At 37.5% G+C, this 12,769-nt stretch overlaps 2 protein-coding genes across 3 annotated transcripts; both read left to right on the top strand.

The window, feature by feature from the left end:
* On the top strand, positions 3,027-7,415 carry LOC109819623 (NAC domain-containing protein 62-like). Its single transcript, XM_020385399.1, has 7 exons — positions 3,027-3,351; positions 3,572-3,855; positions 5,250-5,615; positions 5,702-6,007; positions 6,108-6,614; positions 6,687-6,780; positions 6,871-7,415. Exons 1-7 carry the CDS (start codon positions 3,183-3,185, stop codon positions 7,131-7,133), a joined length of 1,989 nt encoding a protein of 662 aa, XP_020240988.1. The 5' UTR covers positions 3,027-3,182; the 3' UTR covers positions 7,134-7,415.
* On the top strand, positions 8,125-12,258 carry LOC109820090. 2 transcript variants are annotated; one of them, XM_020386160.1, is made up of 4 exons: positions 8,125-8,467; positions 10,101-11,020; positions 11,488-11,667; positions 11,759-12,258. In XM_020386160.1, exons 1-4 carry the CDS (start codon positions 8,221-8,223, stop codon positions 11,912-11,914), a joined length of 1,503 nt encoding a protein of 500 aa, XP_020241749.1. In that variant the 5' UTR covers positions 8,125-8,220; the 3' UTR covers positions 11,915-12,258. The 2 variants fall into 2 exon arrangements, with proteins under 2 accessions (XP_020241749.1, XP_020241750.1); XM_020386161.1 differs by having other exon boundaries at positions 8,125-8,464.

The raw sequence follows: 12,769 nt of genomic DNA on the forward strand, positions 1-12,769 counted from the left end.
GAAAAATGAGTTTGAGAAAAATGGGTATGCTTGGTACCAAGTACAAATTTTATGCTTGGTAGTGAGGTGTCATATTCTCATCCACTTATTCTAATTCCCAACCACTCCCCAACCCATGTGAATGTGGGCTTCGATTTTAATAAGTGGAGGGGAATATGCCACCTTATTAGCAAGCATAAAAACTTGTGCTTGGTACCAAGCATACACATCTCTGTGTGTGTTGTGTGTGTGTGTATATATATACACACCATACAAAGCATAAATTTAGTAACTCTTAATTAATCCTTAATCCTTGTACCCATACTTTGGTTGGCCTCGTAGGAGACAAATAATAGAGATTGCCACTTACAAACATAGCAAATAATAGAGATTTCCACTTACGAACATAGCATTTTCACAAAGTTAAGCTTAAGTATATATCTCCGGGTTGAAGATCCCCTTAAAAAAAGGGCCTGCTATGTACTTTAACTCGCCAAAATGAATGAATGAGTGAGTAAATAAATAAATAAAACAAAATAAAATAAAAAAAAGCGTTAACTCATGCCTATTAACACCACAAAAATTGCACATTAAGAATTCATCGATCAAGCTTGAGCTTGCGCGCTTAATTACAAAAGAATTATAGTATCGAAATAAAATAAGTTTGGAGTAAACTAAAATAAAGTGCAAATGATTTACGGTTGTAATGGATTTATGCATGTTTCGCAAGTGGTCAAAGTGGTTTATAAACCACTTTGAGATATTTTGACAAGTGACTTATTTTAGTTTACTTGTAAGTCTAAAAAAAAATAAGCTAGGGTATATTAGACTACGAGGATGTTTGGGAAGGCTTATTTTTTTAAGTTTTTAAGTTATGCTAGTTTTTATTGGCTTTTAGCTTTTTTTTGATAAAAATGTTATAAAAATTGTTAGAGTAGAATAATAATTTGTTTGGTCAAACTTAGCTTTTTAAAATAAGTTTATAAGTTAGTATTTCAAAAGCTGAGGTATACTAGATTTTTAAAATGAGACTTATAAGCTAACTATTAGGCATTTTACTAAACATGTGGAAATGAAAAAGATAGCTTAAAAGTTAGTTTGACAAAAAAAAAAGCCTTCTTAAACACCCACTACATTTTGTGGCTTATAAGCCATGAAGTTTGACCAAATAAAAGTCACTTGTACCTCTTATGATTTAACAATTCCAAAGTCTTATATAACAAGGCATCATCCACTATTATGGTGTTTTCAATCACCTAAGTGCAGTTTTTTGTCAGCAACAGACAAATGTACTTCTGCATGCAATGCCCCAATCAAGTTGGCGGCCGAGACTAATAATGATTCCAATCTAGCCGACTCGCCAAGTCGACATTCCTTCATGACGACTCGAATGACGGAACTTGTCGGTCCTCTTGTCGAAGACGACTCACAGCAAGTCCACTCGACCAGCTATTCAACGCCTCACGAGGTTAACTCGAAAGGCGTTACTTCTTGGAGAAGTTAAAAGACAACTTCAGCTTTGAGCCTCTCCCGCTGACACCACGTCGACGTCGTATTTAATGCTTAGCAGACACCGTCATACCTCTAGCCTTGATAGTCTTCATGACTCATCGGACCACGTCGGCACCGTCATGCCTCCAATCACTTCTCATTTAATGCTGAGGTGATCTCTCCTCCAGTCACCAGCCGACAGCTGTAAAGCAGGAGCTGACTCAGCCGCCAGCCCATGCTTCTTCACCACCATCCTATGCTCGGCCACAATAACGGTTCTGCCCCTTCGGCACCACTATAAATATATGTACTATTCTAACATAAAAAAGGGTTCTAAAGGTTCCAAAATCAGTGTCATTTGCAAACTATACTGCACACACAATAACTCTTACAGTTCTTCATTTTCCCCACTTAAGTTCACCAGTTGACTTGATCGTCGGAGGAACCACGGGCGAACTAGTTCTCGTCCTCTCATGAGTGTTTATATGTGCAGACTTTTCAGCAACTAAACTCAGAATCTGATATTCGGGGAAGGAAACGACCCCTTATCAACTTCACCCCCATCCAACCACGGATATAATTGACTGTGTGATCACTTAACATCAACATCCGCCATATGTCTTTTTGGTCATTTTGGCAACTATGATCAATCTATTTGCCAAACACTCTATTATTCAAAATGAATAACAATCCACTAAAGCTAAAACAATTTAGATTATAATCCATTTATAGATCATAATACAACTTGATTCTAATCCAAAGTTTCTAAACATCTATTATTATTTATGTTATTACGTAATATTCATTTTAGATGTTGTTTGATTGGCTCAGAAACGAAGAAAAGGAAATAAAAACATCTGACACACCATGTGAATAGGCGTTTGATTTCCTTTTCTTGTGTTTGGTTGACAGAGAGAAAAAGAAATATTGTGTGTGTGAAACCCTCTCATTAGTAAGATAATAGTGTTATGAGTCCCAAATTTAAGGAAACTCATTTCCTCTCATAAAGTCATGAAATGAGCTTGAAAACATGAAAATAGATTCTACAATCTATTTTCCACGAGTAATCTCCCAATCTTATATTTTTATGAAAGGAACCAAACAAGGACTTACCCTCGAAGTCAATAAAACCTATCTTGCCTAGAAGCGAAGAAGGTACCTACGGATGATATCTTAGTGGCCGTCTGAGCACTCACATAACGCCACGTATTCTATGTACATCTAATCACGCTAGGTGCAAAAGTGGGTGTCATATAATTGGGTGCGCTGATTATCTTCAGTAAAGGAAGCCTCTCTTACACTCTCCCCCGTCCCCATGATAAATACGTTACGCCGCAGAAACACCATACACGCGTCTTTCCTCTCCACGTGCTCCGTAACAAAACCCCCCCCAATTTACCCCTATTGGAACTGGAGATGTAATAAGCAGGGAAGCCAGAAACTGAGACAATATTATGGCATATGTGTAATAATATACCAAATCTAGTGGCGTTCTACTAACGCGGTATATACACGGAGCTCCACAAAGTGCTCTTTTGACCGTACGAACCCGCGGTTTCATCCGGAAGAAATACTACCGAGCTCCCCCACTCTCAGATTTTGTTTTGTTTTCTAGGTTTTATTAAAAAAAGGAAAAAAAAACTTCGACTGTGATCTAGGGTTAAGAAATTTGTTCAAGATTCTGGTCAATCTGAGCTGGAGATTTGGGCGAAATGACTGTTGTACCTCTACAATCGTTGCCCCTAGGGTTTCGATTTCATCCGACGGATGAAGAGCTAGTGAATCATTACTTGAAGAGGAAGATCAATGGCCGGATTCGGTCGGAGGTTGAGGTGATCCCTGAGATTGATGTTTGCAAGTGCGAGCCTTGGGATCTTCCTGGTACTCAAATTGCTCTCTTTCCCCCTAATTCCAGCTCTAATTTTGTTTTCTAGGTTTTGATCCTGTAAGGATATAAAGCTTGAATCTTTGGAGTTGGTTTCAGTTTATTTAGTATAAAATTTGCCTGAAAATGAAATATAAGCGATTTTGTTGCTCGATTAGTAAGTTTTGAGCACAAATTGTGATCAGTACTGAAGCTTAACTCATGTAAATGTTGCAGATAAGTCTTTGATAAGATCGGACGATCCCGAATGGTTCTTTTTCTCGCCCAAGGACAGAAAGTATCCAAACGGGCAGCGATCAAACCGGGCAACAGAGGCTGGGTACTGGAAGGCAACAGGGAAAGACCGGACGATCAAAACGAAGGCTCCTGCAACTCCGGCGGTGATTGGGATGAAGAAAACACTTGTTTTCCATCGAGGTAGAGCTCCGAAGGGAGTTCGGACGAATTGGATCATGCATGAGTATCGAGCCACAGAGCCCGAGTTTGAGTCTGGAGAGCAGGTATCACTTTTTTCTTCACAAGTTTAGAAACTTCTATTTATGATGCAAATCTGAATTCATTTGGGAGAATAATGGTAGGTTCTCTGACACGATGTATAATACTTAAACTCTGATGTGCAGAGTCACCACTTCAGTGAAGTTTATTCAGGAGTCAGAAGACATGCCTTTTTTTTTGATCCACTTAGTTATGCCTATTTTTAATATAATAGGGTCTTGGGAAGCACTCTGTTTTAAATAAGGTTTCCTGTGGTAGTTTCTAAGGAGTGTTGTATTTTATAGTATGATATTGTTATGGAACTAACCTTAATTTGACCACGAACCAGAGGTAGTACTGATCAACATGGGGCAGTCGGTGGTATTTATTACATTTTTAAGTCTCTGAATTGTTTTTTTAACCCTGTTGTCAGTGGGTAAAATCTTGCACGAGGAAGTAATGATCAACATGCAAGAAGTTTGCACATGCATTGATTTGTTCTCAGGCTAAGAAAAACTTACCCTGGCTATGAAACTAGAGGCATAATGATTATTATCAGTCATTGAGTAGTTTTTAATATGTTTCTGGATTTTTTGTGAAGCCCCATTGTCATAGTTTTTAAAATGTTACGTGTGTCCCCCTCTTGAAACAGAGTATCCATGCAGGTTAGCCATAACACATCGTTTGCCTTTTTTGAGTTAAGATATTTCTAGTTGATCGATACTGTCCATTTGATTGTTTATTAGGTACAGTGTAACTTTAAGACCAGAGGTTGACCACTAGCGTTACTAGTTTCAACTCTTGTTATTATATATATTTAATCTTGCAGCTTAGTTTTAGATGATGGAAGACAGAACCCTCCATTTGTCAGCTGATGATTGTTGATACGGAGGTAAATATATTTTGGCCGGAGCTGGGTGTTCCATTAAGGAGTGCAGTACTCTATTCTTTTTATTCTTCGTTATGTGAATTTATTCTCTATGAAGTGTAAGGCTGTTATTGATGTGATTGTCCATGGTGTCTGAAACTTTATGAAGTGAAAAATAGCAGCTGAAGGAAAGTAGATGATGCAGATGCACTTCTCTTAAAAAGGAAGACATTGAGTCTGAAACGATTGAACTGATATTCTCCGAAAGTGAGATGTTGAGTCTAAATAATCAAACCTCTGATTTGCTAATTGGTTTACAATTAGGCCTGGGGACCTGGATGTAGAAGATGCATTTTGTTTCTTTAATTATTCTCTCCTGAGATATTCAGGGAAACAGGACATGCTAACATTTCCCATGGTTGTAAAGCTTTATTTCATTCTTATGCTTTTATGCATTTAAGTTTTCAAAGGTTAAATGAGTTCTCAGTCTTGTAGTGCACATGTTTCAATAAATTTTTTCTCTGTTTTTATATGTTAGTATGTGCTTTACAGGGTGGGTTTGTGCTTTATCGTTTATTCAAGAAGCCTGAGGAAAAGGTTCCAAACTGTAATGGTGATGAAATTGAAAGGAGTGGTTTCTCTCCTACTCCAACCAATACGTCTCCAGGTGACACACAGCATGAAGAAGATGCCTTTGAAGAACCTGAGACCCCAGTACTGGAGACACCAGTAAACAAAGTATCCCCGCTCTCAGAGATACAAGATGACGCACAGGCTGTGCCCAATGATGGTAAGAATCAACCCTCAGGCATTACAAGATGGCTAGCTGATAAAGCTGATCGCACTTCTATGAAAGCAGAGGATGGCCATTGCAATAGTCACGTTACAGTTGAACATGAGGCTGAAGCCGGAGCAGTGGTGAGGAGATTTCTCAATAAATATCATTTGTAGCTCTACTTAAAAAAGTTAACAACATAAAATAACATCAATGCGTTTGACTTTAGGTGGACCCTCTGCTGGATGCTTTAAGACCGTTCTATGATCCGAAAGCTGAGCAGATAGATTCAAATGGTTTTCCTAATATCACATCCCCAACGCAACCTTACAGTAATCACCCATTCATTGGCAGCTCTGATCAAAAATCACATATGGGATTCTATCAACCTGAGTACAATGAAAATGATTCCATAAATGAGTTCTTGAAGTCAATATTGATTACTCAGGATGAGTACTCTGAAGGCTCAAAGGTTCTGCAGATGTCCACAGCTGGAGCTTTACACAGTCATTCTGGCAGTGAAGTTGATACTGAAGTAGGATTACCTCCAGTAAACTATTGTCATTAATTCAGCCAAATCTCTAAGAAGAATTTATTGACTTTGTTGCTTTTCTGCTCAATTTTGTATAATGCAGGGAGGTCCAGGCTTTCATGATCCTGGTTGGTTCTGCATGGATACTTGGAATGATTACCCTGAGATCAACAGTGCTCTCTATGAGAACACCAGCTTGCTTCCTTATGATAGCACTGGGCCTGATGTGTATTCGGTAGATTCCGGTGCTGATTCTTTGCAGGAGTTGTTTAATAGCATGAAGGAATCTAATGGTCATGTGAATGCTTCAAGCAATGAAGCTAGTCCTGAGGAAACTGGAATTATTGGCATTAGGATGAGGTCTCGGCAGCCACAGAATTCTATGAATACTTCATCCAATGAAATTGGCCCTGTGGAAACTGGAATTACTGGCATCAAGATTAGGTCTCGGCAGCCACAGAATTCAGCTGTGGATAATTTATCGGCACAGCAGGGCCATGCAAGAAGAAGAATTCGCTTGCAGTGTTCAGTTCAAGCTAGGGAACTTAGTTTTGAGGGTGAAATGAGAAGCAAGAAAGAAGATACTGAAGACGAAGAGGCAACTGTAGAGGTGAGAAGAGTTTATTTGAGTTATATGAACAGAGTACTAAGTACTAACATACTCTTTAACTATGGTCTGCAGGTAGAGGAAATTGAGGAACATGCTGAGATTGTCAATGCGAAAGCAGTCCCTGATCCTTTACCCGTCATAAAGCGTGAAGATTTATTTGTTCAGGGTAACATATTGTGTATCTTTGAAGCATTCTGCTGGTATGTCTGTGTAAGGTTCTACTTCCTAACCTTGGATGCTTTCCTTGCTGTTTCAGATGATACTACTGCCTTAAAAGCCGAAGCTTGTTCTTTGGACATCTCTCAAGAATTTAAACCTAATTTGAGATTGAGAGCAAAGTCGACCAATGAGACTACCGAATCTGACAAACTCAAAGGCCCAGCTCCACTGATTAAGACATCTAGACCTGATGTGGTCATCGGTTATGTTGTAGGGTTTATAGCTATATTTATGATCCTTGTTTTATTTTTTGTTGGGATACGGAAATTTGGGAGATCTCGAGGGTATGTTGGTATCTGAGAGCTCTTTCTAATTCTTGGAAAAGCCCGTTTTGGTTTACTTTTGTAAATATGCACCACCTGACCTGATAATAGAGTGTGGAGATGTTCAGGTGCTTCTAGTTTTATGTTATGCAGCTGGTAGCTTGTTGTGCTGTTACTTTATCTGCAGGAGAAGATATAGAGTGTTTGTTCAACAAAGTAGCTTGTTTTTGTAAAAATATATTATATTTCTGCAAGAATTCTGTAGTCATGTGTTGATTCCATATTGATGGTATAATACCAGTAGTTAAGTTTTAGTCTTTGTTTGCTGTTATGTTGTAATTTGTGATTTTGCTGTTTGGTTGTGTACATGACTCCACAGAAAGAAGGTTAATGATCTCTTATGCTTTTGGTGCCCAGGGTCTCTCTTATGATCTGATAGGGACAAATTTTGAAAACCAACCCATTTCCAAGCTTATTCATAAAAAACGACCTATTTGAAACTTATTTGTCAAAAGGTGAAAAAAATACCAAACTTCACGGGACTAAGTTTTTTATTTAATAAAACTTCACAGGACCCGTGAAGTTTGATATATTTTTTTTGCCAAAAACGACCCAGTTTCAGTTTCAGCCAGTTGGTTGAAATTGGGTTGATTTTTACAAATAAGTTTTAAAGAGGTCGAAATGAGTTGCTTTTCAAAATTTGTCCATCTCATAGTGATGCTCTTTACCTGCTGCTTTTATTCGCTCAGACAGGAAGCCTCATATTTATCATTTCTCACTCTTTATCACTTTAGAAAGTACCCAATTACTCCTATCCATGTCCTCTACTTCTCCATTCCTTCTTATTTTAATGATTGGGACTAAGCTACGCATAATTTTTAATGTTATCTTAAAAATTACTATTGTTTAAAGAATTATTATTGCGAAAACCATTATTTTAGGAAAAATATCATAGTTTAATGTTGAACTAAAATGCCATAATAATTAAATAAATTCACAATTTAATCCATTTCCAGTATCTCCAAGCCCGAGACCAAACCTCACGTAGTAAAAGGGGGCGGCCTCTCGGCTCTCTTTCCTCTCTCTCTCTCTCTCTCTCTCCCTTTCTTCTCTCTAAAATTCCAATGGCCTCATCATCATCGTCATCATCATCATCATCTTTTTCCAGTCTCTCTGCAAAAGCTCGCCCTTTCGTTCCCCCAACACATCGTCACTCTTCGTCAAAATCCACGCTCTCGGCTAAAGCTCCCCCCTTTACCAAGCCATCATCAAATACGCGCCTTTTCATTGAACCGTACGTGCCCTCGCTCGATGACTTCGATGATTTTGAATTCTGGTTTCGTGATGACGGAGCCCCGTCCGCTTTCGGTGGTACTATCTCTCTTGTTAATTTGTTTGATGATTTTGCCAATTTTAGTGCGTTTTTGTCTGTTCTATGATGTGGGTTTTCTTAAAGCTGCCATCTTGGGAACTGGGTTTAGCGAAGTCGATGCAAGCTGAGAATTGTGGAATTGGTAACTCCCATTTTGTGTAGGATTATAGTTGAGAAATCCAGGTGTCTTGAAGTTCAAGAAGTCAAAATTCCATGGATTCCTTGTGTTTGTTTGTGGTTATAATTCTCAATGTTTGTTATTATGTAATAGCTAGTGACCCTTTTAGAAATCCTATTAAGTTCTGAAGGGCGGGGGGGTAGGTTTTTGTTGGCACTTGTTGATGTTAGTCTTAAATAATTGAATGCTGAATTGTGTCTGGACGCTTGTGCGTTTGTGTTTGTTTGTTTTCATGAAGCTGGCTACTTTTTTCTGTGTCTTCGATATATCGTGTTGTTTAGGAGGGGAATTTTGTTAGTTGTTAGGTTTAGTGAAGTTCATGCGGAAGAAATGTAGAATGTTAATGATGGATTTAATGGAATTTATTAGTTTTGTTTGTTCTTTCTAATAGTAGAGATTGTGGAGCATGTAATGATAACTTGTGGAATTACTGCTAAAGTTATCATTCTGGATATTATGAACATGGGATTTTCTTCAATTTGTGTCGGATATAGGGTTAAAGCTGATTCTGTTGCACCTTGTTTTGTTTCTCTTATTGATCAGATGTCTCTTGTTTTGGTCTCTTTTTAAATGTTAGCAATAATCACAAACCTCACTAGTTGCATTATTAGAGTGAGTACTATATATGCATGTTCTTTTCTCATGGTTGATGTTTGGGTGATTGAAGTAAAAGAAAGGGTCTGATAGGCTATAATTAGTACGATCGTATGGGTGCCGCTGGTCTTTGATTATTTGCTTCCTTTTGCACTTCCGAACACTAATAATCTTTATTTCATCCTGTCTGAAAACATGCAGGAGCCATGATGTTGTGTTAATAAGGGTTTATCTTAGGAATTAGAGAGGGGAGAGGAATGATCTATGGGCTGTCAACTTTCCCCTAAATGGATTGACATTTATCGGTCATGCATGGTTTGCTAAAATTAGTAGTATTTCAGGAGGCTAATGGTGCCAAATTTACTTTTTTTTTGGTTAAGAAAGCATGATGAGCTGGAGGCCCAATATTTCATAATATTAGCTCAATAAAACATCTCCAAAATGCAACGCTCCCCTAGTGTTTGCTTGTATGTATTAGTGTAAAAGTCTAGTGATCTATGTAAGGCAATACGAGGAGATCAAACTAGGAACTTTCCGGGTTCATAAGGTTGGTAACAAATAAAACTTTCAAAGCCGATAAGCTTCCAATTTCACTATGATCAACTAGTTCACATTAATTTGGTTCCTAAACCCTCTTTGATTGCAAAAAGATCAAGCTAATCAAGACTAAACATCGTAGGAAGGGGTTGAAATCTCTGTATCAGTCCTGATGTTGGTTCAACTATACTTTTTTTTTTGGATTTTGGAGTTTCCACATTTTTGGTAGGCCTGAATCAGAAGCATCAGACTTGGAACAACACATTTTTTCGCAAGTTATTTATCTTCTTTTTTAATTTTGGTTGGCGCATTCCCTGGTCTAGATGATATTCTGGGACCCGCATGCAACATTGAGGATTTTCCTGTCGCTATTGTGGGGCCATGTGATGCTCCCTTTAAGGGGCTGAAGGTGGCGCAGTTGGAGGAAAATGCCACAATTTCAAGTGTAGTTTCTTTGTCAAAATCTGCAGATAGCATGGGATCTTTACCTGAGGTTTCAACTATAAGTCAAAAGCTTAAAGTTGCCGGAAGAAAAGCGAATAATGACATTTATAAGCTTAAAGTTGCTGGAAGATATGCGAATAATGACATTAATAAGAGCACTGACACTGATCTTAATTCCTTTCTGATGAAGAAAATACCATCTTCAAGTTCCGTGTGTGAACCTTTGATCAAGCCCATTAAGCTTTCTAAAAACTTGAATTCTGAAAGTGTTTCTGCTAAGGAAAATATTTCCATGGAGAATTCTCCAAAAATGGTAAATCAGATTGATCTTGATGTGGATTCACCGTGTTGGAAAGGAACTTTAGCTTATGGACAATCAAAAGATATTCTAAGAACATCTCAAGCACAAGATAAAGAAGCATCACAATTGGATGGAGAGTTCGTGTTTACGGATGACATTGCTGACATGATCTACATTACTGATATTACCGACATTACCAATCCTGAGTCTGCTGGTTTTAAGGATGCAGTTCAAAAGAGCTCATCTCATATTCAATGTAGTGCTAGCGATGTCACTTCTCCAAATGTTACTGTTGAGTCTCATGGTCCAGCTATCATTCTAGGCAAACATTCATCTGCAGGAGAACATGCAGCGCTAATTGACGAGACTCTGCAGTGCTTACATAGAAGGCTTTTGTCTCGTACCTTTAAAGATGAGAATTCACTAAAGAAGCTTCTCGATGACATCCTCCTTTTAGCAAATGATTATCCCGAAGCCTTTGTGCACAGGAACAAAAAGGTATTTAGTTCTAGTATGTATATGTTGATGCAATTTTCTTGTAGTCCTAGGTCTTTTACAGTTCATCAAGAAGTCAGTACTCAGATAATATAGGGGCTGCATAATAATTGGTATTTGTAAAAGAAGAAAAATATCTAAGAACCAGTTAAACATTTCTAACCAGGATTTTTGGAGTAATTCTTTTTGAGATTCTTACATCACCTTTCTTCCATATTTGACGTATAATCTACCTAGACGCACATTATATGCATAGACAAGTACATCGTTTTTCTTGAAAATATCAGTAGGGCACTATGTGCGTCTTCATGGATCAAAAGCTCTACAATGGCTATAAAATGTTAAATTCTCTTTATAACATAAAAGTAAAAATGCATATTTCATTTGTCGTTTCTGTTTCCAATTAATGCATCAGCTTAAGTTTTCGCCTTAGTTTGTCTCATTTGATATTTCTCCTGCATTAAACACAGGGTTTTGTTAAAGAGAACTTACATGATGCTGAACTGGACTTTGCTCAGTCACAGATTACTGAACTAGAATGCTGTTCCAGTGAAATGGAGGAAAAATTTACGCATTTGATTGGGTCAAGCATCAGTGATAAGTTTGATAACCTACCCTCAGATCCCACTATAATAAGAAGCTTGGCTAATGTATGCAATTCACACTTTTGAAAAACACTGATGAAATCTCTCTTCTCCTCATCTTTAACTCATTTGCTTAATTTTTTTTATTCTGTTACAGGACTTCGATAAGATTCTGAGAATGAATTTCTCTGAGCGGGAAGAAAATCCTCGTGCATTATTGCACAAAAATCTCTGGATTGAGGCGCAGGTTAAGTTGTTGACAATGAAGTATGAGCTTCAACTTGCCCAGGCAAAAGCAACGAGTCATTTGTAGCTAAAGCTTCCTCCATGAGGAATGTCACATGAGGAAAATTAGTAGGGCTTTGGTTTGAAGTGCAACCGTGTAAGTGAAAACTGCATCCTTTTTTGAGAATTAGTTGCGTTCAAGTCTGGTGGATTGTGAGCCTAGAAAGTCACTTGGGTGAAAACAAAATAGTTGATGCTCTCTGTATTTTTTTTATGTTACAAGGGGGCATCTTTAAGATTTTTTTGCACAGAGTTCAATTCATTTTGTTAACTACAGCTTTGAACAGTAACCATAACTACAGTTGAATTGTACTTTATATATAAAAATATATGTGAACAGATCATAGTTGGATGGTAGAATTTTGGTTGTCTGGATTTCTTGGTCGAATATTAGTAGGGAGGAAGGATTCTATCAGAACACTTTATAGATAGATGGAAATGGTTGATCTATAAGTGACTGCGGAGGGCACGTGATTATGTAAATTCATTGGAATTGAGATTCTATAATATAGTAAAATAAGAAATAAGAAATAAAATTCACAATGTACTCAATATATTTTTGGAAAACTTTAACAAATCTCCCTTAATAAGTAATTTCTAGACTCAGAAAACCTTTCCGCATTTATTAGTTGATATACAAATCCCATTAAACTTATAATTGAGTCATGTTGATTGCTTTCCTTACTTGAATATTCATTTTATTAAAGATTTGATGAATAAAGAAATATAGAAATATTTTTGATTCTAGTGAACATATTGGGCAGGTTTCTAAAGTTTTATCCCAATAAATGAAAACCACAGACATAAATTTAAATGATACAAAATGGGGAGGACAACGTTATGAAAAATCCCTCAAGGACAAAAAATATGGGACCAATAGGGA

This window comes from Asparagus officinalis, chromosome 8 (genome assembly GCF_001876935.1).
Source record: "Asparagus officinalis chromosome 8, Aspof.V1, whole genome shotgun sequence".
NCBI classification, from domain to species: domain Eukaryota; kingdom Viridiplantae; phylum Streptophyta; class Magnoliopsida; order Asparagales; family Asparagaceae; genus Asparagus; species Asparagus officinalis.

Coding starts and splice junctions, on each gene's coding strand:
- LOC109819623 (XM_020385399.1), top strand. CDS start 3,183: ATGACTGTTGTACCTCTACAATCGTTGCCCCTAGGGTTTCGATTTCAT. Junction 3,856..5,249: donor AGTTTGAGTCTGGAGAGCAG/GTATCACTTTTT, acceptor TGTGCTTTACAG/GGTGGGTTTGTGCTTTATCG. Junction 5,616..5,701: donor AGGCTGAAGCCGGAGCAGTG/GTGAGGAGATTT, acceptor GTTTGACTTTAG/GTGGACCCTCTGCTGGATGC.
- LOC109820090 (XM_020386160.1), top strand. CDS start 8,221: ATGGCCTCATCATCATCGTCATCATCATCATCATCTTTTTCCAGTCTC. Junction 8,468..10,100: donor AGCCCCGTCCGCTTTCGGTG/GTACTATCTCTC, acceptor TCCCTGGTCTAG/ATGATATTCTGGGACCCGCA. Junction 11,668..11,758: donor TAATAAGAAGCTTGGCTAAT/GTATGCAATTCA, acceptor ATTCTGTTACAG/GACTTCGATAAGATTCTGAG.